This window comes from Eucalyptus grandis, chromosome 11, assembly GCF_016545825.1.
Source record: "Eucalyptus grandis isolate ANBG69807.140 chromosome 11, ASM1654582v1, whole genome shotgun sequence".
In the NCBI taxonomy this organism is placed as follows: Eukaryota; Viridiplantae; Streptophyta; class Magnoliopsida; order Myrtales; family Myrtaceae; genus Eucalyptus; species Eucalyptus grandis.
Window position 1 is genome coordinate 27,198,666 of NC_052622.1, and position 24,413 is coordinate 27,223,078.

Here is a 24,413-nt window from a genome sequence, read left to right on the forward strand (position 1 = left end):
AGTCAACCTTCTGTGCTATGCATAGTTCTATCTATATATGTGTTCATTCATCTATAGGGAATTGGGTCGTAGTTAATCTCATTTGTTTTCATTTTTCAAATATGTTTGTGTTTATTCTATTAGAAGATGGCGAGTTCATCAAAAGAAAAGGCTCTTTGGAGCCCGGAAGATGTAGAAACATTTTGTCAATTGTGCATTGAACAAATTGAAAAAGGCAATCGTCCTGCGAGCAACAAAAGAGATGGATGGACAGCTATAATTACCAAGTTTGAAGAGCTTAGGGGCAAAAAATACGATAAAAATCAAATGAAGAGTAAGTAGGATAATCTAAAGGAAGAATGGAAAATATGAAAACAATTGATTCAAAAGGAAATAGGACTAGGATGGGATCCAAGGAAGAAAACGATTGATGCGAGTGATGAATGGTGGGAGAGAAAGATTTAGGTATTTATCTTTTTTTTGCCACATTTTTTTTTATAAGTTCATCTTTTTGATATAACTCATGAAAATATCTTGTTATAACAGGTCAATCCTAAACTTAAAGTCTTTCGAACGAAAGACATACATTCGGATATGGAAGTTATGTTGGACAGAATGTTCCAGGGTACGGTTGCCACTGGAAGTGTTACTTGGAATCCTACACAAGATTTATGCAATACTGAGAATCCTAAGGCCACACAAGTTGATATTGGTGATTGTACATAATCTACTGATGATGCTTTAGAGTGTAATGTAGGTGAAATGAATGTCCAACGAAGTCAAAGTAAGAGCCATAAAAGAACGGTCCAAAGTTCCACGAAGGAAGCTCAAGGAAAGAGAGAAAAAAAATGGACCGGACCTGCTAAGTTAGCATCGCAAATCGACAGACTTTGTTCAGCAGTTGAAAGTAGGAGCAATGCAACATCGATTGCAAGGGAATTTGACCCTTACAAAGAGATTATGCAAACATTAAAAGCCATTCCTGAGATTAAGGAAGACAGAAAGTTGTTCTTCTTTACACTCTCTCATCTTTCTGAAAAGAAAAACAATAGGCAAATTTTTATGAACTTGGATGAAGATGAAGAGAAAGTCGCGTGGCTGAAGTATAAGTTGGAGGAGCATAATAGTCATCGCTAGGATGCTAGTTACTTGTTTGAGCTTTTCATATTAATCTATGTTGTAACGTGAAACTTATTTTGGATTGGTGATTTGCACTACTTGTGAACTCTCTTTTTAATTATGTTTTTTAGTCTTGTGTTCTTTTGATTGGATGGAGTTTGCATATATATTATGGATGATAATTGTTTCATTGATTGATGATTACCCATCACTTTCCTTATTGTTTTGTTATTTTAAACAAATATGGACGACTCTCCTGAAAGAGAATTTCATGAAAAAGAGGATGAAGAATATTGGCAACTTGTGGAAATTACTCAAGCCGCAATCGCTTATCAAGCAATATACAATGAGAAAAAACCTTGTAGGACATCATCATATACAGGAAATGCATGGGTACGAGAGTTAATGGACGAAGATGCTAATCTGATAAGGTGTTATCAAATGTTTAGAATGGATAAGATTGTATTGAATAATTTAATGCATGATTTAGTAACACATTATGGTCTTAAAGGAACTAAGAATATTGATGTTACAGAAATGCTTGGAATATTTCTTCATATTTTAGGACATGGTATAGGTAATAGGTTAACACAAGAGCGTTTTCAGCGTTCTGGGGAAACCATAAGCAGATACTTTGGCTTAGTATTACATAAAGTATGTGAAAGGAAAATATTTGATCCAACCAGCTGATTGACAATTTAGGGATGTTCCAGAGAAAATAAAAAATAATCGAAGATTTTTTTTCCATATTTTAAGGTATGTTTTTATTATACAATATGAAGAAGGAATTAAAAGCAAATTTTGATTATACAATAATATTTGCGTTTTTGTTTTAGGGTTGTATTGGAGCTATTGATGGCACTCATATCCCAGCGATAATACCTGTACAAGATCAGATTCATTTTATTGGTCGAAAAGGTACACCGACTCAAAATATCTTAGCGGTGTGTAATTTTAATATGGAATTCACTTATGTTTGGGCTGGTTGGAAGGGTCAAGCCCATGATACTCGTATTTTCTATGAAGCTTTAGGTAGACGTGATGTGCAATTTCCTCATCCTCCTCTAGGTTTGTTAATTAATGGTTTTTGTACATTAATATGTATTAATGTAGTCTATGTTGATTAAATTTATATTATATTAGTGTAGGTAAATATTATTTAGAAGATGCTGGATATCCAAATCCGACGGGTTATTTGGGACCGTACAAAGAAGTTAGATATCATTTGCCAGAATTTCAACAAGGTCCTGCCTCTACAGGCTATTAAGAGGTATTCAATCGTGCTCATTCCTCGTTGCGATCGGAAATTGAGCGAGCTTTTGGTGTCTTGAAGAAGAAGTGAAAAATTCTAAAGCATATGCCAAAATTTTCATTTGAGAAGCAAGTAAAAATTGTTATAGCATCAATGACTTTGCATAATTATATACGACGAAACGCCGCCAATGATAGACATTTTGCAAGAGCAGATTTGAATCCCAATTATGGATATTCAGTTGACCTTGATGATCCAAATGAGGGGGCCGGTACTTCAAATGACAATTTATCTTATGATATGGCGCGTTTACGCGATCAAATAGCAATGAGTTTAGTAAATACTTAAGGATGTTTGTAATTTTCAATATAAACCTATTTCTTTCTTCAATGCATATGTAATCATGTTTATTATAATGAAATTACTCTTTCTTTTTAATTGAGAAAAAGTCCACTTTGATGTATCTTTTAACTTATGAATTTATTAATATATCTCTTTTATATATACATCTCAGTGCATATATAGAATTTGTTAATATATCTCTTTTATATATACATCTCAATGCAAACAAAAAAAAAAAAAGTCATTATTTTTGTTTTCAATTTAAAAAAATAAAATTAAAAACTTAAATTGGTTTCGCTAAAGGATTTCCCAAATATATGTGTTTACCAAACAACATTTCCCCAAAGTTGCATCTCAAGGCGCTTTTCAATTATACTTTACCAAATAGTTTTTGCATTTCATCAAAACCCTTTAGACCAAAGGCCTTTGCATTTCCTTAAAGACTTTTCCCAAAAGCTTTCCCAAACGCAGCCTCTTCCCCCTTCCATTTTCTTTAATAAAGTCTATGAGAGTTGGGGGATTTCATGTGCAATTGTCTGTTGTTCTTTGTGGATGTAGTCCTAAAAACTAATTATTCTTTTTCTTGGTGCAGAAATGGTTTATGACAAGGATTATGTCGCTGTCATAGTTTGCTACGGTGGAGATTTTGTGATTGAGGAGGATGAGTGGGTGTGACATCCCGATTTTCCAATTCTAATTTCATTAAATTGAGACGGACATCCCGATTTTCCAATCCTGTGATTGAGTGATATGAATTGTACTAATCTGCAGGAAGGCAAGAAGGCGGGGTAAGTCTTCTATGCCGTGTGGCTAGACCACTCTAGGGCGTATTTTCTTTCTAATGGGGGTTTAGGAGGGGTGAACTTGTCGAGACAACATCTCATCCCGATTTGGGGAAAATATTATAGGACCGTAGATGGCGGGACCCTCGGAGAAGAATGGCATCTCAGTGCAGATCATCGAGCAGGTGCACAACTTCCCTGATCCTGGGAGCCATTGGGTTTACGAGCTAATCAGGACTACCGTATGGATTCAGGAGACCGAAGATGTTAGGGTACCCCATAAGTTTAGGGCTTGGTTCTGTTTTTGGGCCAATGGCTTTAGGATTGGTCAACTTGACAGTTTTGATATTCCACTGGCCGTGATGGATGCTATTTTGGGTGAGGGTGTAGTTGACCTTCCTGATGGTAGGGTGGACAACCTATTGTCTCCGGACCCAGGGCAGTCAGATGTGGAAGATGTGGGATCAACAAACGAGTCCGATTAGTAGTTATAGGACTGTTCTTCTTTTTGGTGGACCGATCCATGTTGCGTAGACTGACCTTTTTTTATGCACATAAACTTTGACCCATTTTTAGTGCATATAGTCTCTGGATTCTGTTGGTGTATGTAAACCCTGGAATGATGATGATGATGTATGAAAGTATGTTTGTTTGATTTTTAATTGATTTTCCTGATGTCCTATCCCGTAAGTTTTTGTCAGGGGTTTCTTAGCACGTTCCGCATGCGCATAATAATTTAAATGGGGTCGGCGACACTACCTGGGAATGTCGCATTTACATGACCATGGCGGGTTGTTCACGTGTCTCGGGGTTCGGGGTGTGACAACCCCGTTTAAGTGGCATCAGAGCACGGTTCATGTATGGAGTGATAAGGTGCGTGGGAGTCATGGGATAGTTGGTAGGAAATGCTTTTATTATACTGATGCAAGTGATTGTTAGTTGTTTATTAACTTGTTGTGATGTCACTCAGATTCTAATGTGGTATTGGAATTTGCAAATAAGCATCTATATTGAGCCTGTAGCATGAGTGACCGAGTGCCGAGAGTTGCTAGGAAGAGAGCAGCAGGCTCTGTGTTTCAGGGTGGGTCACCGATAAGGGTCGGTGCTCGAGGTGCCCTGGGGAGAGCGCAAGCTGAGGCTAATGCAAGTGGTGCAGCGTTGCCTTCGGAGGATGCGGTAGTCCGAGGATCCGAGGTTTGTTGGAATCGTGCAGATGCTTGAGATGATGGGTGACAAACTAGACCAGCAGGCCACCGCTTCAGCCGCCGCTATCGCCGCTGCCACCAATGCTGCTAATGCTGCTGCCGCTGCAGCTGTTGCTGCCACCGTACCAGTCGTCGAACCTGAAGTGGAACCTGATGAAATTCCACCTGAGAATGTGGCCGCTAGGAGGTCGAGGCAGAAGTTGGTACAGCATTTTCTGAGGTTGAATCTGCCGACGTTCACGGGAGCGAGAGATCCCGAAGCTGTAGCACTATGGATCTAGAAACTAGAGAATGCCTTTGAGTTACTGATGTGCACTAAAGCAGAGAAGGTCGTACTGGCAGCCTATCAGTTGAGGGGGATCGCAGCCACATGGTGGAAGGCTAATAAAGGGATAGTGTTTCCTGAGGGTGTGGCTCCAGAGTGGAATGCGTTTCTGGAGGTCTTTAATGAGAAGTACTTTTCTGATTGTGCTAGAGAGTTGAAGATGGCGGAGTTCCAGCGCCTTCGTCAAGGTATGATGACAGTCGATGAGTATGAAGCTAAGTTCGTTGAACTGTCGCAGTATGCCCCTGAGTTAGTTCAGAAACCGGCAGACCGAGCTCGAAGGTTTAGAGACGGGCTTCGGCCGGAGGTGAGGAGCTTTTTGGTACCATTAGATCTGAAGGAGTACAAGGACCTTTATAAGCGGGCCCAGCTGATTGAGAAAGACCAGAATGAGAGAGCTGTTGCATCTGGATTGCAGTTTAATTCGAACAGAGAAGGTAATCGGTTTGGGAAGAGGCCGATGTTTGGAGGAAGATATCCTGTTCCACTCAACATGAAGGGTGGGATAGGGAAACCATCACCGAACCATCATGGAGTGTGTCGTTCATGTGGAAGACAACATGATTCGGCCCCATGTCCCTCTAGGATAGGTGCTTGTTATGAGTGTGGCCAGCAGGGTTATATATCCAGGAATTGCCCCAGGAATCAGATGGGATAGCGTCAGTTGCCGCCGCCGCCGCCGTTGGATAAGAATAGAGGAGTCGCGCCGCTGATCATGCCGCAGGGTGGATTGAACCGACTTCCAACTCAAGGAAGGGCTTATGCGATCACCAGAGGACAGGCGAAGGATGCGCCTAACGTGATCACAGGTATGGTCTTACTGAACGACCAACCTGCTTATGCTTTATTTGATCCTAGAGCTTCTCATTTATTTATAGCTGAAAGATATGTTAAGTTGGTAGAATTAATTCCTGAGTTGTTGGAGTCTGTGATTAGCGTATTTACGCCGTTGAAGGATAAGGTATTAGCTACAGTGGGTTGTCTTGGTTGCAAGTTAGTGATTGGTGAGCGAGAGGGGAGGATAGATTTGATAGTCCTAGCAATGTTTGATTTTGATGTGATAATTGGCATGAACTAGCTCACCAAGTAACGAGCTAAAATGGATTGTTATCGCAAGGCAATTCAGTTTAACCCATTAAGGGGTGAGAGTTTCAAATTTATCGGGAGTCGAGGAGGACCCTCAGTTTCCTTAATCTCATCGCTCGAAGCAACTCGCTTGCTAGGCAAGGGTTGCCAAGGTTACCTGGCGACTATTGTGGACATGATAGTGGAGGAGTTAAAGATTGAAGATATCATAGTAGTACAAGAGTTCCCAGACGTGTTCCCGAAAGAGTTATCGGGTTTACCGCCAGAGAGAGAGATAGAGTTTGTGATTGAGTTAGCCCCCGGGACAAAGTCGATCTCTAAAGCTCCTTATCGGATGGCCTTATCAGAACTTAAGGAACTGAAGGTATAGATGCAAGAGTTGTTGGATAAAGGATTTATTCATCCTAGTGCATCACCTTGGGGAGCGCCAATTCTGTTCGTAAAGAAGAAGGATGGTTCCTTGCGCTTGTGCATCGACTATCGTCAACTCAATCAGGTGACGATTAAGAATAAGTATCTATTGCCGAGGATTGATGACTTGTTTGATCAGCTTCAAGGAGTGTCGATATTTTCTAAGATAGACTTGAGGACAGGGTATCATCAGTTAAGGATCAAGAAGGAAGACATACCAAAGTCGGCGTTTCGCACCCGATACGGTCATTATGAGTTTACTGTGATGCCATTTGGGTTGACAAACACCCCAGTTGCTTTCATGGATTTGATGAATCGGATGTTCAGAGAGTACTTAGATCAGTTTGTAATTGTTTTCATCGACGACATCCTGGTGTATTCAAGGAGTACTGAGGATCATGAAAGGCACTTAAGGATAGTGCTTCAGGCTTTGAGAGATCACGAGCTGTACGCCAAGTTTAGTAAGTGCAAGTTTTGGCTAACTCGTGTGGCTTTCCTAGGTCATGTCATCTCTAGAGAAGGGATCTCAGTAGATCCAGCCAAGATTGAAGCAGTGATCAACTGGCCGAGACCGACGACAGTGACAGAGATCAGAAGTTTTCTGGGTTTAGCAGGGTATTACAGACGGTTTGTGGAAGGGTTTTCAGGGTTAGCATCACCGATGACAAGACTGCTGAAGAAGGAAGAAAAATTTGTGTGGACAGATAAGTGCGAGAGTAGTTTCCAAGAGCTTAAGCAGAAGCTAACTACCGCACTAGTGCTTACTATTCCATCTTGGTCCGGGAGGGTTTGAGATCTATAGTGATGCGTTGTTTAAAGGATTGGGTTGCGTGTTGATGCAACATGGTAGGGTTGTTGCATATGCGTCCCGTCAGTTGAGACCTCATGAGTTGAATTATCCGATGCATGACTTGGAGCTTGCAACGATCATCTTTGCCCTGAAGATTTGGAGGCATTATTTGTGCGGAGAAAGATTCCAGACCTTCACTGACCATCATAGTCTCAAGTATTTATTCTCTCAGAAGGAGTTGAATATGAGACAACGTTGATGGATGGAGTTCTTGAAGGACTATGACTGTGAGATTTTGTATCACCTTAGAAAGGCGAACAAGGTCGCCAATGCACTGAGTAGGAAGTCTTCAATTGCTCTGATGGTACTCAAGGAATGGGGTCTAATTGAGAGGGCACGAGATTCAGATTTCAAATTTGAAGTAGGCCACCTTTCAAATCTTATGGCCACTCTCAGAATTGAGCCGGAAGTGCAGGTCAGAATCAGAACGCTTCAGCAGACAGATCCAGATGTTAAGAGAATCTTGCAAGAGGATGCAGAGAAAATGAGGGCTGACTTTCAGATTTCTGAGGATGGGACATTGAGGTTCCAAGGACGATTGGTTGTACCTGATGATATGGAGCTTAGAGGGGAGATTTTATCAGAAGCGCATCGTAGTAGTTACAGCATTCATCCTAGTAGTACCAAGATATATCAGAATCTGCGTCAACACTACTAATGGCGTGGCATGAAGGCGGACATCGCCAAGCATGTCGCCAAGTGTTTGATGTGTCAGCAAGTGAAAGCTCAGCATTGCAAACCGGGAGGACTTCTGCAACCCCTTGAGATCCCAGAATGGAAGTGGGAGCATATCATGATGGACTTCGTGACGGGACTACCGAGGAGCTAGAGAGGGAATGATTCGATTTGGGTAGTAGTTGACAGGTTGACAAAGTCGGCTCACTTCATTGCAGTTCGAAGGGACTTGAGTTTGGATATACTCGCAGATCTGTATGTACATCAGATAGTCCGTATGCATGGAGTGCCAGTTACAATTACTTCAGATAGAGACCCGAGGTTCACCGCCGCTTTTTGGAAGAGCTTGCAAAGTGCTCTTGGTACAAAGCTTCAGTACAGTACGGCATATCATCCTCAAACGGATGGCTAGTCCGAGAGGACGATTTAGACTCTTGAGGACATGCTGAGAGCTTGTGTAATAGACTGCAAAGGAAGTTGGGAAGAACAGCTTCATCTGGTGGAGTTTGCCTACAACAATAGTTATCAACAGAATATTCAGATGGCTCCTTTTGAAGCATTGTAGGGCAGAGCGTGCAGAACGCCAGTGTGTTGGGATGAAGTCGGAGAGAAAGATCACCGGTCTAGAGTTAGTTCAGCAGTCAGTGGAGGCAGTTGCAGTTATCATAAACAGATTAAAGACCACTCAGAGCCGTTAGAAAAGTTATGCCGATAAGCGTCGAAGGCTATTGGAGTTCCAAGTTGGTGAGCATGTCTTTCTGAAGGTGTCACCAATGAGAGGTACTTCCCGCTTTGGCAAAAGGGGGAAACTGAGTCCGAGGTACATAGATCCCTTTGAGATTTTGGAAAGAATAGGGACTCTGGCGTATCGTCTTGCACTACCGCCGAGGTTAGCACAAGTGCATGACGTCTTTCACGTGTCGATGTTAAGGAAGTATGAACCTGATCTGACATACGTTCTAAATTTTGAGGAATTAAACGTGGATGACAGGGTGTCGTACGTTGAAAGCCTAGTTCAGATCGTGGACATCAAGGAGCAAGTTTTGCGCACCAAGACCATCCCGTTAGTCAAAGTGGTCTTGCAACACCACGGTATTGAAGGAGCAACTTGGGAAACCGAAGATTCGATGAGAGAATTGTACCCTCACCTTTTTGCTTCAGATGTGTAATAATTTAAATTTCGATGACGAAATTTTTATAAGAGGGGAAGAGTTGTGACATCCCGATTTTCCAATTCTAATTTCATTAAATTGAGATGGGCATTTCGTTGGCACGCATATAGTTCATTTCCTTGAGTCGGCCACTCATGTGAAAACTAATCTATTAAGTGAAACCGTTAAGAAATTCTAATGCATTAGATTCGAGAATTTGATCAGGAAGCGACCTTTCGACCGAGATAATCTGCAAGGGTCATTGCGGCACAAATAAAAATCGATTAGAGATCGGAGATAGGTCGGCTCGACAGAGACATGTGATCAGGTGTGGGTGATTCCACCGGATGGCACAATTCTTGTCGATCGACACTGGACCGACTTTTCTATCGATTGGATACCCTGTGCCCGTGTTTGAAACCTTGAGATTACCCCGACAACCGAAAGTTGCCAATGTGTCAAAGATGTACATTGTGGCTTGAGTTGATCAACCATAGGTCAAATGCATAAAAATTTCTATAAGCGACCCGGTAGATCATAACGCACTAGTATTGTGCCAAAGTGGAATTAACCGTGAAATTAAGATCAAATCCTGAAATTGGAAGTTATGGTGTGTCACAAATCTCATTAGGATCATTGGATTAATTTATGGACTTTAATTGGACTCAATTGGAAGAGAATTGAATGGAAATTGAAGAATTTTGCTCACAAAATTTTATGCACAGCGGAAAATGAAATTGAACCTATTGGACTAAAGTTGTGGAAGGTTGGACTTAGTGTATGGTGACATCACATGTGATGTCATGGGGAGGCAAGATGGCTAGGATGATGACAAGTGAATGGTGGGGATGAGCTCTTGGAAAGGTGGGATGTCACTTCCCCCTTGCCTCCATCATCTTCAAGCTTGGGAAGAGAGAGAGAGAGAGGGAGGGAAAAGCTGAAGCAAAACTAGCGACCACCCCCCTTCGTCCGCCCCCTCTTCACCCACATGGTTGCTCGCTTGGCCGGCCGCCCTTCACCCGCGTTCCTCATCGCTCGCCGTTCGCTGGAGCTCGCACCGTCACCATCCCGCTCGCGTTTTTCTGCTCCGCCTCCGCCGAGCCTTCATCATCATCGTCCTTCCTTGCCAGCAGCTGCTCGTCGTTCGCCAGTCACCGCCGGTCGTTGCTCGAGCTAGCATCGGTCCTCCTTCACCGTTCCTCCGCCCGTTCAGCCGCCATGCCGCCTCCCTCCAAGCTCAGTCAATGGCTGGAAATTCCAGAAAGCTTCGGCCCTTTCAAGCTCGATTTGGCCGCCTTTTAGTTCTCATTTGGTGTTGATCTATGTAAGTTTGTCGTCGGCGTCGTCGTGCTCTTCGTCGGAGACTCGTCGGAAAGTGATTCCGGTGAGTTTAGCTCACCAAACCTTGATTAGTGGGTTAATGATGCCTTAAGTGTGTTTAGCTTAGGTTGATTGAGATTAGGTTGTTAAATTAATTTATTTAGATGTGGATTAGATTAATGTGATTAATTAAGGTAAAGTATGTTTAGTTTAAAAGTTAAGTAGGTTTATTTTAATATAAGCCTTGATGTGACTTAAAGGAATTTATTTATGATTTAAATAAATGTTTCAAAATTATTAGATTATTTAATAATATATTATATTCCGAAAATCATTAAAATATTATTATATTAAAAAAAACTCGAAAAATTATTTTTGATCCTAATTGTTCAGAATTTCGTGCCGATCGCCGCTACTGTATATTTATAATTTGAAATTGATGAATGGTTAATGCAAATTGAGTGTTGATTGTGGAAAATATGGATTTTATTTAGAAAATTTCAAATGTCGAGTTTGGCATTGAAATTGGATTTTTAAAGATTAATATTGTAATTAGAGTATGTGAGTGATGTGCAAAGTGCCTTGGGTTGATTATGAGTTATTGTATAATAATTAAGAGGAATTGCCTTAAGCTATTGAGTTGGAATTGCCCCTATATGGGATGCCCCATACAACGGATGCGGGTCGCAGTTGATTCTGGGCCCATGCTCCTTCGGGAACGCTGTCGATGTACTGACGAAGCCGTGCTCCAAAGTGGGGAGGCGATGCCTGGCTATATGTCAATAGATAGCCGAACTACGAGTAGGCTATGCCCTTGTGTGGCAGTGAATAATGATTGGAACGCTTGCTGTGATTGCGAATTAATTGAAATTGATTGTGTTCCAATGGCTTAAGTCCCTTGTTGTTACCCGTGATTGAGTGATATGAATTGTACTAATCGTAGGAAGGCAAGAAGGCGAGGTAAGTCTTCAGGCTTTGTGTGGCTAGACCACTATGAGGCGTATTTTCTTTCTAATAGGGGTTTAGGAGGGGTGAACTTGCTGAGACAACGTCTCATCCCGGTTTGGGGAAAATATTACGGGACCATAGATGGCGGGACCTCCGGAGAAGAATGGCATGCCAGTGCAGATCATCGAGCAGGTGCACAACTTCCCTGATCCTAGGAGCCATTGGGTTTACGAGCTGATCAGGACTATCGTATGGATTCAGGAGACCGAAGATGTTAGGGTACCCCATAGGTTTAGGGCTTGGTTCCGTTTTGGGGCCAATGGCTTTAGGATTGATCCACTTGACAGTTTTGATATTCCACTGGCCGTGATGGATGCTATTCTGGGTGAGGGTGTAGCTGACCTTCCTGATGGTAGGGTGGACAACTCATCGTCTCCGGACCCAGGGCAGTCAGATGTGGAAGATGTGGGATCGATGAACTAGTCTGATTAGTAGTTATAGGACTGTTTCTCTTTTTGGTGGACCGATCCATGTTTTGTAGACTGACCATTTTTATGCACATAAACTCTGACCTATTTTAGGTGCATATAGTCTCTGGATCCCGTTGGTGTATGTAAACCCTGGAATGATGATGATGATGTATGAAAGTATGTTTGTTTGATTTTTAATTGATTTTCCTGCTGTCCTATCTCGTAAGTTTTTGTCAGTGGTTTCTTAGCACGTTCCGCATGCGCATAATAATTTAAATGGGGTCGGCCACACTACCTGGGAATGTCGCATTTACATGACCATGGCGGGTTGTTCACATGTCTCGGGATTTGGGGCGTGACAGTGGGAGTATGAGGGTGGAAATAAGGGTACCGTCTTTGTCGATATAAAGAATGCACATTATATAGGATTTGTTAGGAATATAGTGACTTATTTGCCTTGTAAAGTTCAGAAGTTGTTGTATTGTGTTCATAGGAAAGGATTAAGAGATGATTTGAGAAGTTTAGAAGATAATAATGGTTTAGGGATGTTTTATACCATTATCTTCATGACAAAGAGGTAAAAGTATACGTTGAGTATGATAGTGAAAGTGAGGACGAAGATGGTGATGGAGAGAGCGCCCAAGTAGGAGAAAAAGGAGATGGTATTCAAGGTAATACTGAGGTTAGGAATGAAAGAGGGTAGGATAGACATCATGGAGAGGAGAGGGGCGCAGATGCAGTTCACCAAAATGATGATGACATAGGTGATGTCATAATCACTGGATTAGATTAGAAAGTAACTAAATCAAGTGATGATGACAATGAAGGGTTGCCTGCTGAAAATTCCGTAAGTGACGACGACAACGAGGAGCTTGTACAGTTAAGAAAAAAGCAAAGGGATTTTGTGACAGATAAGTTTTCAACTTTACAGGTAGCTGATAAATTCCAAATAGGGCTGAAGGCCCTGCAGATGCTGGTGCTACTGGTGAGGAGACTGATTATGAAGAAACCATCAAGAATGTTACTTCCCAAGATGAGCTTGAAGAAAATCAATGAGCTATGCATAGAAAGAAATGTAAGTTCTTCGTATGATCCATCCATTGCCTCTCCTATTTTGTCGATAGGTATGAAATTTCAAGATGTGAAACAATTTAGGGAAGCTATATTGAAGAACTCCATTGCTGTACAAAGGAATATTAACTTCATTAGAAACACTAAAACCTTTGTAAGAGCTAGGTGTTCGCAACAAAATTGTCCATGGAAGATCTATGACGCATTTGTTAAGAGAAGTGGATCCTTTTATATTAAAGCCCACCAAGAAAAACATATTTGTTCCATTAATTTTGAAAATAAAAGGGTAACAAGTGCATGGTTGTCTAAGCACTTCTTTGATCTGATTAAGCTGATGCCCCATGTGAATAGTACTGAGTTCAAGATGCTGGTGAAGGAGCGTGTAGGCATAAATATATCCAGGAATCAATGCAAAAGATCAAAGTAAAAGGTGATGAAGATATATATTAGTAGTACAACAACGAATATGAACAGTTATGGGATTATGCTTAGGAGTGTAGGCTGCAAAATCCTTCAAGTAGAGTGTATGTAGATGTCGTGAATATACCACTTCTTGATAGTGGGACTAAGTTTGATAAATTCTATGTTTGCTTCGATGCATGCAAACGAGGATTTTTATTTGATTGTAGACAGATTATAGGATTGGACGGTTATTTTTTGAAGGACTTGTGCAAGAGAGAATTGCTAGCCGCAATTAGAAGAGATGTGAATAACCAAATGTTTCCACTGGTTTGGGCTGTTGTGAGGGTAGAGAACAAGGACAATTGTTTGTTTTTTGATATCAACATGCCATTTGCTTACATTTCTTTTTATTGAATTATTGCAGGGACTGGTTCCGGCAATAACTGAGTTGTTGCCTTATGCTGAACATCGAATGTGTGCACGGCACATATACAAATTGGGCAAAAGACCTATAAAGAGGACAAGTTGCAGTCGTAATTTTGGCAGCTAGCAAAGAGCACGAATATGACTGATTTTAGGATGGCCAAAGAATAACTGCTTCAATTGACAAAGGAAGGTTATGATGCACTATTCTAAATAGAATCGAAGTATTGGTGTAGGGCATTCTTCAACGAGAAATTCAAATGCGATGACATCGATAACAACATTTGCAAAGCATTCAATGGGAGGATACTAGATGCCAGATGCAAACCAATCATCTCGATACTTAAAGACATACGAGTTATGGTCATGACTCGGCTGCATAGACTTAGAAACGAGGCTGCAAAGTGGACTAGGCAATGTGGTCCTAAGATTGCTAAGAAATTGGATGAGAACTTGGCTGCAAGTAGATATTGTCATCCCATTTGGAATGGGGATAAATGATATGAGATAATGAATTATTCCGATAAGCATGTTGTCAATTTAGGTACAAAAAAGTGTTCATGTAAAGTATGACAAAAAAGTGTTACACATGCCATATGTACCATCCAATTGAAGAGCCACAACATAGAAGACAACATTGATGATTGGTACAAGAAACCGAAATATCTTGCTTCATACCAATTTATGATGCAGCCAATCAGAAATAACAACTTCTAGGAGCCAACAGATCGCGAAGCACCTCAACATTTGCCACTAAAGAAGAAAATTGGAAAACCAAAGTAAAAACAAAGAATGATGGAGGGAGAGGTCTCATGTCGGCATAGGATGAGTAGGACAGGTGTAAAGATGGCATGCTCTTATTACCACATAGCAGGGCACAATACTAAATGTTGTCAATTAATGAAGCAACAAGAATAGTTGAGGCCAATCAAAGGGCCTAGTGAAGGGACAATTGGAAAATAACAAATAGAAAAGCGAATTGAGTCGACTGTTCTTCAGTCGATGACAATAAACCTAGTAAGTCATGACATTTGTGTTTATGTTGCTTTATAGTTTTTTTGTTTTTTTCTCTGTCAGGTCACGAGAATGACACTTGAAGGATTAGTCGAAGCCCCTACTGTACCTGAAACCAAAAGGCCTGTTTGAAGAAGGCAAGGTAAAAGATAGCCAACTGAAGGATTGGCCGAAGCAGCTGAAGGGCCAATTAAGTCAACTATTCTTCAGCAGCAGCAAAGAAAAAAATACCCAGTAAGTTCAACAATTTGTGTTTAGTTTTCATTTACGTTGTTATATGGTCTGATGTTATATTTACGGTGTTCTTTGCCTCTTTCTCAGATTCGAAGAAGGCAAGTTAGAGTTCATCTGCCAATAGAGGGCCCAACTGAAGGGCCATCACAAGATCCATCACTAAGGTTATCACAAAGGCCACTAGAAGGGTCATCATAAGGGCCACCACAAAAGTCAATAGAATGTGTCATTAAAGCTAAAGGGCTAAATAGAAAAATAACCAGAAGAAAGCCAAATTAAGGGCCAATTATAAGAAGGCCATCTAGAAGACACATAGTTGAAGAATTGGTCGAAAAAGCCTATGCTGTAACTAAATAGCCACAACAAGAGCCCAAGAAATCATAGGCAAGAAGAAGGGCCAACCAATCACAAGTACTTGAAAGTGACATTCCCCTTCAAACAAGAGGGGCTCTTGGGAAGAGGTTAAAACAATATGGTTATGGCATTTATACAGATGAGCGTATTGGAATAGTCATTTTTAATGTAAGTTTTATAGGCTGCATTTAATTTAATTTATGGTGCAAACTTTTGTTGATAATTGAGTTTTCTTTTTAAAGCTTGGGAGAAGTTCGGAGGTTCTTATTTCTCAAGACCCAACTCAAGAATCAACAACTACGCCAACAAAGAAGAAGACATTGGCTGGGCCAACAAGAAAGAAGAGTAAGAAGAACCTAGTTGCAGGTTTATCTAAATTAGTTCAGCCTATGACAGTTGCAGCTCCTTCTGAATCAGTTCAGCCTAGGACAATTTCAGCTCCATCAGAATCAATGCATCCCGAGACAGTTGAAGAATAAGTTGCACGTCAAGTTAGAAAAAGTGTAAGGATTATGAATTAAGTAAAATGTCCATCAAAAGAAGCACGAACATGAGGCATTGTGCATATTGATTTATGAAATGGGACGAGATATGGTTTATGGGGCTGAGAAGTAAGTTGTTTTATTGTAAATGTTTTCTTTTCTTTTCTTTTTCTTTTTTCAATAGTTTGTCATTGAGTTTGTAAGACTTAATTTCAATATCAATGGAACGATCTTGTTACTTGTCATTTTGCCTTTTTCATTTTTTTGATTTTGTTTTTACTTTTACTTTCTGCTTCTGGTGGTGGATCTGTGGTGGTGGTTAGGGTGCTCGTGTGGCTAATGGTGGCGGTTGGTGAAGCCTAATGGCGGTGGGTTCATGTGGGGGTTAGGTTGGGAGCTCTTGCTACACCTAGTACTGATGCAAGTATGTAGTGTGCATAGCTTAGATTGCACGAGCCCCTTTTGTAACAGACCTACCACCAATAGTGGCTGCTAATGGTGGGTCTATGGCGGTGGCTACGTGTTGGTGTGGTAGCTAGGATGCTAGTATTGCTAGTGGTGATGGATAATGGTGGCTGCTGATGCCTAGTGATAGTGGGTCTATTATAAGGGATGGGTTGGGGGCTTGTGCGGCACCTGGTGCAAGATGCAAGTGTGCAATATGCACATCTTGCACTAGGTAGTGCTGGTGCAAGCTGGTGGTGGCTCAAGTGGGTGCTTGGGATGCCTGGTGTGGCTGGTGATGATGGCTGGAAGTCGATGGTGGCCAATGGTGGGCGATGGTAGTGGCCGGTGGTAACTGATGGCTAGTGCAATTTATAGAGGAAATGTACAAAAAAATTGGTACTTAACCGATCACATTCTTAAAAAACTTGGCACTTAAGTGATCACTTTTAATAATAACTTGACACTTAAATGATTTTTTTTTATCACGACCGGCATTTAAGTGATCACTAAATACAACTTATAACACTCGAGTAATAACTCGTGTCTATCTTATGTATATGTTGGTTTGCAGCAAACAAAAGAAGTTGATGGTTTGTATATACAGTTCAACTTATGGCAACTCCATTCAATTCAATATTTGCTGCTAGTTTAAATTCAGTTCAAGTAAAAAAGTTACCACAACGCATTGACCCAATATACATTCCATCCTTACCGATTTATATTCAAGAACAAGCAAAAACATAGTACAAATAGTATTTCATTCATTCATTCATTTTATTTCCTTGACCTCCCCACAAGTACAAAAAGTAACACATAATACATATGACGATACCAAAAAAAAAAAAAAAAAAAAAAAGCCACAACGATCTTGTAGATAACACAAAACTTTTTCTTATCTTCCAAAAAAAAAAATTACATTTCATTCAAAACAAGTACATTTGTCCACTCATTTACAATTATGGCAGTCAAAGAAATTTCTTCTCATCTTCCAATACTTTACATTTCATTATAAAGTAGGATAGACAAAAAAAAAAAAAAAAATAGCAACACGATAAACACTCGATAACACTTATGTTCAATTTTCATCTTTAAAATTTCATTTTTCAAATGGTTAGCAAAAGATGCTTGAGCTTACATTGAGTCAACATCGTCCAAGTAGTTCAAAGCGTAGATGGAGGTTGATGACATCCATCAAGTAGGTCCAATATCATCTATGTGGCTCGGTGAGAAAATTCCGCATCGACTCATTTGAAATATTTGCACTTCGACCATTCTCTGTATCGGGTACATCCATAAAATTTTCTCCTGAGATTCATTCGAGTCCATGATGTTTTTCTTGGACTTGGTAACCCACAAAAACATAAACGCTCGCCTTCTTCTTTGCTTCGGCGAGAGGAATTTAAGCCACTGCTGAAAATCCTACTCTCCATTTCCAATATTTGACTATAGAATTTTGGGCAAATCGAATTAGGGTTTGGGATTAGAGCTCTAGCGCTTCAATGGGATTTTACCCAATTTGAGGTTTTAGATTTAGGGCAATTAGGGTGACGACGTCGTTTTGGCCAATTTAAGGGCTTTATTTTGGCCAACTATAGAAACGACATCATTTTGGGTGAATCAGAGCTGAGTCAGCTCTCCAGCAAATCACGTAGGCGAGCAATATTAATATTTAATCGCCACGTATGATTTTCGGCCGGCTTTGCCGGATGTGGCACTTAGGTGTTGCATTTTTCAAATAATGTGGCACTTAAATGTCACTTTCGTAACTTTTGGTACTTAAATGTCCATTTGTGCCAAGTTTTAACACTTGAAATGTTCTTTTGCCCAAGAGAAACATACTCAAATTGCTTCATCTTATATGTGTTCCATAAAAGAAGCTGTGCAGTAAAAAGTTACAAAACTATTTGAAAATAGGCAAGAAATTCACCAATCATTAGTCTATTGAAAAGGGATAAGAAATGCTACATCATTGAATTTTACACATGTTATATCTAATACAATTGCTGAAGACCCAAAAATAGGGCCAAAGTCTTTGGTCTAACCTCAAGGGGCCTAAGCCCAACCACCAGGTCCAAGGCCCAAGTGCCAAGGACCTTGGCTCGAGCGCTGGAGACTAAGCCCACAATTGACCATCAAGGTTTTGAGCAAGGGAGTAGGGGTTTCTCGAGCACGAGCATTGAGACACTAGGCTCAACCTCGGTGGGCCGAAGCATGGGTGTGAGTTGCCATACTCTAACATCAATTCTAATCACATTTTGAAAAGTGATTTTTGATTTTTTTTTAAAAGACAAAATAATTTTCCTAAATTTAAGCAAAAGTTTTCTGCTAGCTATGTAAAAAAATTCTCCATTTGACCTGCTTGCCTTAGAACATTGAAAATTAAGAAAAATATTTTTAGATAGTAAATTTTTCACAAAACAAATTATACTCATGCTCTCATAGTTACAAAGATATCCACATACTTAGATATATATAGGTATTATGGAGCTTCCCAACTAGTTAATCCTCACGAGAGTACTTATGAAAAAAATATTGAGTGGTTTCAAAGCCACATGAGTGACTAATGTAGTGTGTACTTTAAACTTACATCCCATCATGATTGACACATGTGAATTGACTTGAAAATTAAATAAATAAAAAATGAAAATTCTCTCCGAGAAATTTGGAGCATCTTTGCTTTGTTGCCCAGAAAGATCCGTTCGTTGCTCGTCCATGGCCATCATCCGTCTCGTTTGTCCATGATGTAACATTTTCAAATGACATTTCAACGATTTTGTCTGTGTGTTTCAGTGGAACCAACCTTCGCACCTCCCCCTATTATTGCAACGTCATGTTGGGTCATCATCTTGTATTTGGCTAGATTTGGAGTGATGGCCACGAGTGTGGATGGCTCCCATGCCAGATTTGGCACCATGGACAAGTAAGGCGCCACCCACAGATGACGGTTCATCCATGGAAGCCTCTCTTATAGCTAAATATGCAACCTAGTATGGAGTGAATAGATTGATAAACTAAACTTAAAAACTTGTTGAAATTATTTAAAGTCGTGTTTAATGCATATAAGAGTAGTTTCATATATGTGAGAGTAAACAGATGATATCAAATATAGCATGCCCTTATCAAATAAATTTGAAAATAAATAGAGAAAGATAGAAAAGTTGCATGCTAGTCTTATAGTTATTTGGCTGAGACCAAATCCATTCCATTCTCCTAGACTAATAGGCACCAACAAGCTGGATTTCACTAACAATTCTTTGAGAGGTTACAATGTAACTCGTGCTACTTCTACCTAAAGTCAAAAGATCACACTACTAATCCTAAGCACTACTACAATACTCATACACTTCTCAAAAGAAATTACAATCACTCTCAATAAAACCGAATTGCTCAAGTGATATAGCAAACCACTTTTATCAGGGACGTGTCGGTCTAACAAAGCTTACTGCCAACAGTTGGCTTACATACCACCTTCCACTTTATCTTCATAAGTATGATCACAACCGCATGAGCTATTTACCTGGTCATGGTGCCTCCAAATCTTAATGAACTTCCCATTCTTTGACTTGTTCAACTCCATTAAGGTTCTTCTACTCTTATTTAGTCTTTCACTCCATACTTCATAATCTATCAGTGGTGATGGAGTCCTTGCATTTGTGTAACTTGAGATAAGACCAATTTATCTAACATTTGATATAAATAAATGGTTTTGTCAATTTTGAAATATCACATGAGGTTTTCAAACAAATTCTTTGCTTCATCCTAACCTTGGCACCTCTCGAAAAATCAAATAGAGAAGCTTCTTTACATCTGCAAACTTCCCGCAACATCTATGGAACACATTTCGGTCCCATCATTGCTTGTCCAAATTTGGCCTCTTTGACGGCCGTGAACCTTGCTTGTCAATGACTGGCAAGGTGGGCTCATCCTTAAACAGGCGACCACGGCTCAGCTAGCTAGTCATGCGTGAGCAGAGGAATGGATGAGAAATGGAGAGAATCGAGATTTTGAAATTTTTTTCATTGACTCCATATCAACTAATGATATGGCATTATGGACATTTGTCAATTTGCAAGTGGATGTGAGTAAAAGAAATACACGCCACGTCACCTGCTGAGGTGGTGTCTTTGAATTTGTTGAATTGTTTTCTCAACAGCCTAGCTGGGCAATTTTCTTTCCCTTTAATTAAATTACAATTCATAAATACACAACAGCTCTAATCAAGCCTGAAGCATCAGGACTCGAGCACGAAGGAGGGGGGATCATCATCCATGGCCAGAAGTCTCGGAAACAAACGGCCCCTCCGCCTCCTGACTCGGTTCCTCGACTCACCGAGTCGCCACCGTTACCTGCTAACCAGCTCCTCCTCCGCCCGATCCCTGCAAACCCTAGCTTACGAAGAGGTACCCCCTCCTCCCTCCGGCGACGCCCCGACGGCATTCGTGCTCCACGGCCTCCTGGGCTCCGGCAGGAACTGGAGGTCTTTCTCTCGCTCCTTGGCCTCCACTCTCTCCGCCGCCTCCCCTCCCTCCGGTACCCTCTCTCTCTCCCCTTCTGTGAATGTTTCGTGGAGGACTGGAGTCTTTCTTTTCTTTTTTCTTTTGCCCAATGCTCTTGGGGGGTGCTTGCAGATTGGAGGATGGTCCTGGTGGATTTGAGGAACCACGGGAGATCGGCCGAGCTGGGGGGCTTCGGCCCGCCTCACGACATGTTCAGCGCCGCCAAGGATCTGGCCGATCTGGTGAAGTCTCGAGGCTGGGCTTGGCCGGACGCCGTGATCGGCCACTCCATGGGCGGCAAGGTGGCCTTGCAGTTCGCGCAGAGCTGTGCTCGCGGGGACTACGGTGAATCCGCCGCGTGTCCCAGACTGGTAGGCGTGTTTCCTCGTCGTTTCTCGAAATGTCGTGATTTGTCTAGCTTCGCAGCTCAGTAATTTGCCCTTAGCGAGCGATAATTTATTGGACGTGCTTGATTACTGGTTAGTTTAGTCCCTTAGATTCTTGAACTTATTGCCAGTCATTTTCTGCAGAAAATGCTTAATTGCTGTACGATGTGATTCATTGAGGGCAGGAAACCCATTATGCTTAAAGAAGCAAAAATGATATTTTGAGTAATGAGGGTCCAAAAGTGCAACTTGACAAGTCCATGAGTTAAATTCCTGCCGAAGTTCATTGTTGTAGAGCACTTGCCATTTCTTGATATGGTAGTAAACTGAGCTTCGACACAAGGCTCTGTCAATCCTTTCCTGGTCTTGCTCGTATTTGTCTTTGATGTGTCCAAACTCTGGTGATATATTTCTTAAGCTGGAATCCTCGACTTTCATTTGTAAGTGAGCAGAATACATGATGTCCCTATACACTTGATGGTGAATGGTAGTGGAGGTTCTTCCATTAATCCGATACTTGCTAGCAAGCGTGCTATTCCATGGGTTTTGTCTAGGAATTGCTTACCTCATTGTAGAAGTCAAAGCATAGTTTAGCTCCATTCTACAAATTTTTTTGCAATATGGAATTCACTGTTGTTTGCTTAACAATATGGATAGAATATGTTTCATCACCCCCAAAGCATGTACCATTGGCTCCATAGCCACAAATGAGGTGACTCTTCCCCAGGGTCTTATTCTTTCAGTCATGCTGTTGGGTAGGGTTTACAGAGTTTGAGACTTTTTTTCTTTGAAACGGTGCCAAGGTGGTACTGCTTGTACGTGTTTCATTTTCAAAGTAGTTCTAGCAATTGAATACGAGAGAAAGTATATATGATGCTTTACAGGATGTCTGGCATGAAAAGATATGCTTGATAAGCTAGGGTTCAATTTTCTGATACTTAAGTTGATGGGAGAATTTGTTTGTCTTGAGCTGCTGCAAGAATTTAAATCCTAGCACTCCCTCGTGCAAGTTTCCCTGGTATAATCTTCTTGTTTTAGGTGTCTCTGATGTTCTATCTGATGCTGTCACATCCACATCCTGTGCTTCATGTGTAAGGTCTTGCTTTCACCCAGTAAAAAATGTTAAGAGATATGCTTGATATGCATGGTATATTCGTTTCCAATTAGCCTAAGCTTTTAAATCGTCTGTTTAACACCTGGGAGTGAAATTAATATAGTGGACAGGCCTGTGGCATTTTATTTTGTTCCTTTTCTGTTTTCTGCTCTTGCATGATTTGTTATGCTGGCCATGCTGTCCTATAATATGAACATGATGTACTATTGAAATTCAAGCCATATTGGTAATTAACTTTTTCCAATCAGGTTATTAAGTGATGTCAATGGCACTGGAAATTTTTGTTTGAGCGATCGTAATTATGATATACGTGTCTCTGCATGTTATGGCACCTAATGTCCTGGGAAAGCAATTTAGTTATTTCTATTTCCTGATGCAGAGCAGCTGGGGGTGCTGGATTCTGTCCCAGGAGAAGTAAAGCCGGATAATAGTGACGGAGAAGTAGAAAAAGTTTTGGAAACATTGCAGAGTTTACCTTCAACAATCCCATCAAGAAAGTAGGATTATCCTTCGTCCTTTGCTAGCATGTTATAGCTACAGTTTTCATGTCTCAGCAATATTCTCTCTTTGTTAATCATGCAAATTAATAATGCAAATGAAGACATTCTGCAGAAAGAAGTGTTTAGAAAGTTGTTCTGGGTACTTCAATACCCCTTAGAAAGGCTTTTTCTAAGTCCACAACATCTTGAGAAGGGCCGTGTGCATCTTCCTTACTGTCATTTATGTTGGATAGTCCAGTATTAGACATGTAAGCAGTATATTGCAGAATTTAACCCCAAAGGGCTGCTCCATTTGAAGAAGAGACATATCTGAACGCTTCTTATCAGGACTCTAAGTTGATTGTCTGTCTCAATTTGTCCAGAGTCGTCATAACTTCTGTTTGGGTATAATCCCAATCATCACGCAGGATTTCTCTTATCACAGTGTGCATCTGAAGATGCAGAGTCCGACACTACGTAAGGGTTGCTAAGAACTTTGTGTTTGATGTTCTTGTTCTCAGGTGGCTGGTGAACCACGTGCTAGAACTCGGTTTCTCAAAGTCCTTAGCAGAGTGGATAGGGAGCAACCTCAAGAAATCTGGAGATCATGAAACGTGGGCTTTTAATCTGGAGGGCGCCATTCAGATGTTCGATTCGTACAGGGAGACATCCTATTGGTCTTTGTTGGAGGAACCGCCGAAAGCCATGGAAATAGCAATTGTACGTGCAGAGAAGAGCGATCGATGGGACCCGGACGTGATACAACGGCTCGAAAGACTTCCTAGTTTGGGAAGGGACCGATCCGAAGGGAAGGTTTCGGTTCATGTTCTTCCTAATTCTGGCCACTGGGTTCATGTGGACAATCCGAAGGGACTTCTCGAGATTGTGGCTCCAAAGTTCATGTCCATCTAGCCTTGCCCTACCGGAATTCTGATTTCCTAGGTGCCCGCCAGTGCCGAGCTAGTGGCTTTTCATTCTTGCCTGTAACTATTGAAATTGGGAAGCTCTGCTTTGATGCGAATAAAATCTGTCCTGACGTTATCTCGGCGCGATAGATAGCGTGCCTTGCAGATAGCGTGCCTTATTTATCCTCTTTTCATGTAGAAGGCGCAGTTCAGGTTCAATGACCTTTCTTTGATTCACATAATCGGTCATTTGGATTCGGCGAATGCTTATATTTTCATTTATTCTCAATGCCAGGTCTTATGGTGATTGCTCTTAATGATGTTGCAGGTTTTTTTTTTTTTTTTCCACTTAGGATGGATTAGTTTCACCGGAAGATGAGCGATTTGGAAATGATAGCTTATATTGCCTTAAAAAAGAATGAATGGATTTTTTTTTCATTTTTTAATGAAAATAGTTAGACATAGATTATTATCAATAACAAAAATATTTTCATTGATTAATTTTTCCAAATAATATAAATAATCATTTTTTTAAAAATATTTTTCAAATCATTCATTTTTCACAAAACGAACACTTTATATATATCATAAAAAAATTCCCAATTGAGAATATTAATATCCTTCTATGTATCTCAAACGAATTTTCGTATTATAGAAAATTTTAAATTAATATATATATATGATATATTTA

At 40.7% G+C, this 24,413-nt stretch overlaps 2 protein-coding genes across 2 annotated transcripts; both read left to right on the forward strand.

Annotated features, from left to right (window-relative positions):
* The first annotated feature begins 4,987 nt into the window (after positions 1-4,987).
* LOC120289858 (zinc finger CCHC domain-containing protein 9-like) lies at positions 4,988-5,662 on the forward strand. Its single transcript, XM_039305237.1, has one exon. The coding sequence runs from the start codon at positions 4,988-4,990 to the stop codon at positions 5,660-5,662; it is 675 nt and encodes a 224-aa protein (XP_039161171.1).
* A 14,894-nt stretch (positions 5,663-20,556) lies between these two features.
* On the forward strand, positions 20,557-24,011 carry LOC104427741 (protein ABHD11). Its single transcript, XM_039304236.1, has 4 exons — positions 20,557-20,872; positions 20,971-21,209; positions 22,723-22,835; positions 23,339-24,011. Exons 1-4 carry the CDS (start codon positions 20,611-20,613, stop codon positions 23,727-23,729), a joined length of 1,005 nt encoding a protein of 334 aa, XP_039160170.1. The 5' UTR covers positions 20,557-20,610; the 3' UTR covers positions 23,730-24,011.
* Positions 24,012-24,413: the final 402 nt, after the last annotated feature.

Coding starts and splice junctions, on each gene's coding strand:
- LOC120289858 (XM_039305237.1), top strand. CDS start 4,988: ATGTGCACTAAAGCAGAGAAGGTCGTACTGGCAGCCTATCAGTTGAGG.
- LOC104427741 (XM_039304236.1), top strand. CDS start 20,611: ATGGCCAGAAGTCTCGGAAACAAACGGCCCCTCCGCCTCCTGACTCGG. Junction 20,873..20,970: donor CGCCGCCTCCCCTCCCTCCG/GTACCCTCTCTC, acceptor GGGTGCTTGCAG/ATTGGAGGATGGTCCTGGTG. Junction 21,210..22,722: donor CCGCCGCGTGTCCCAGACTG/GTAGGCGTGTTT, acceptor GATGCAGAGCAG/CTGGGGGTGCTGGATTCTGT.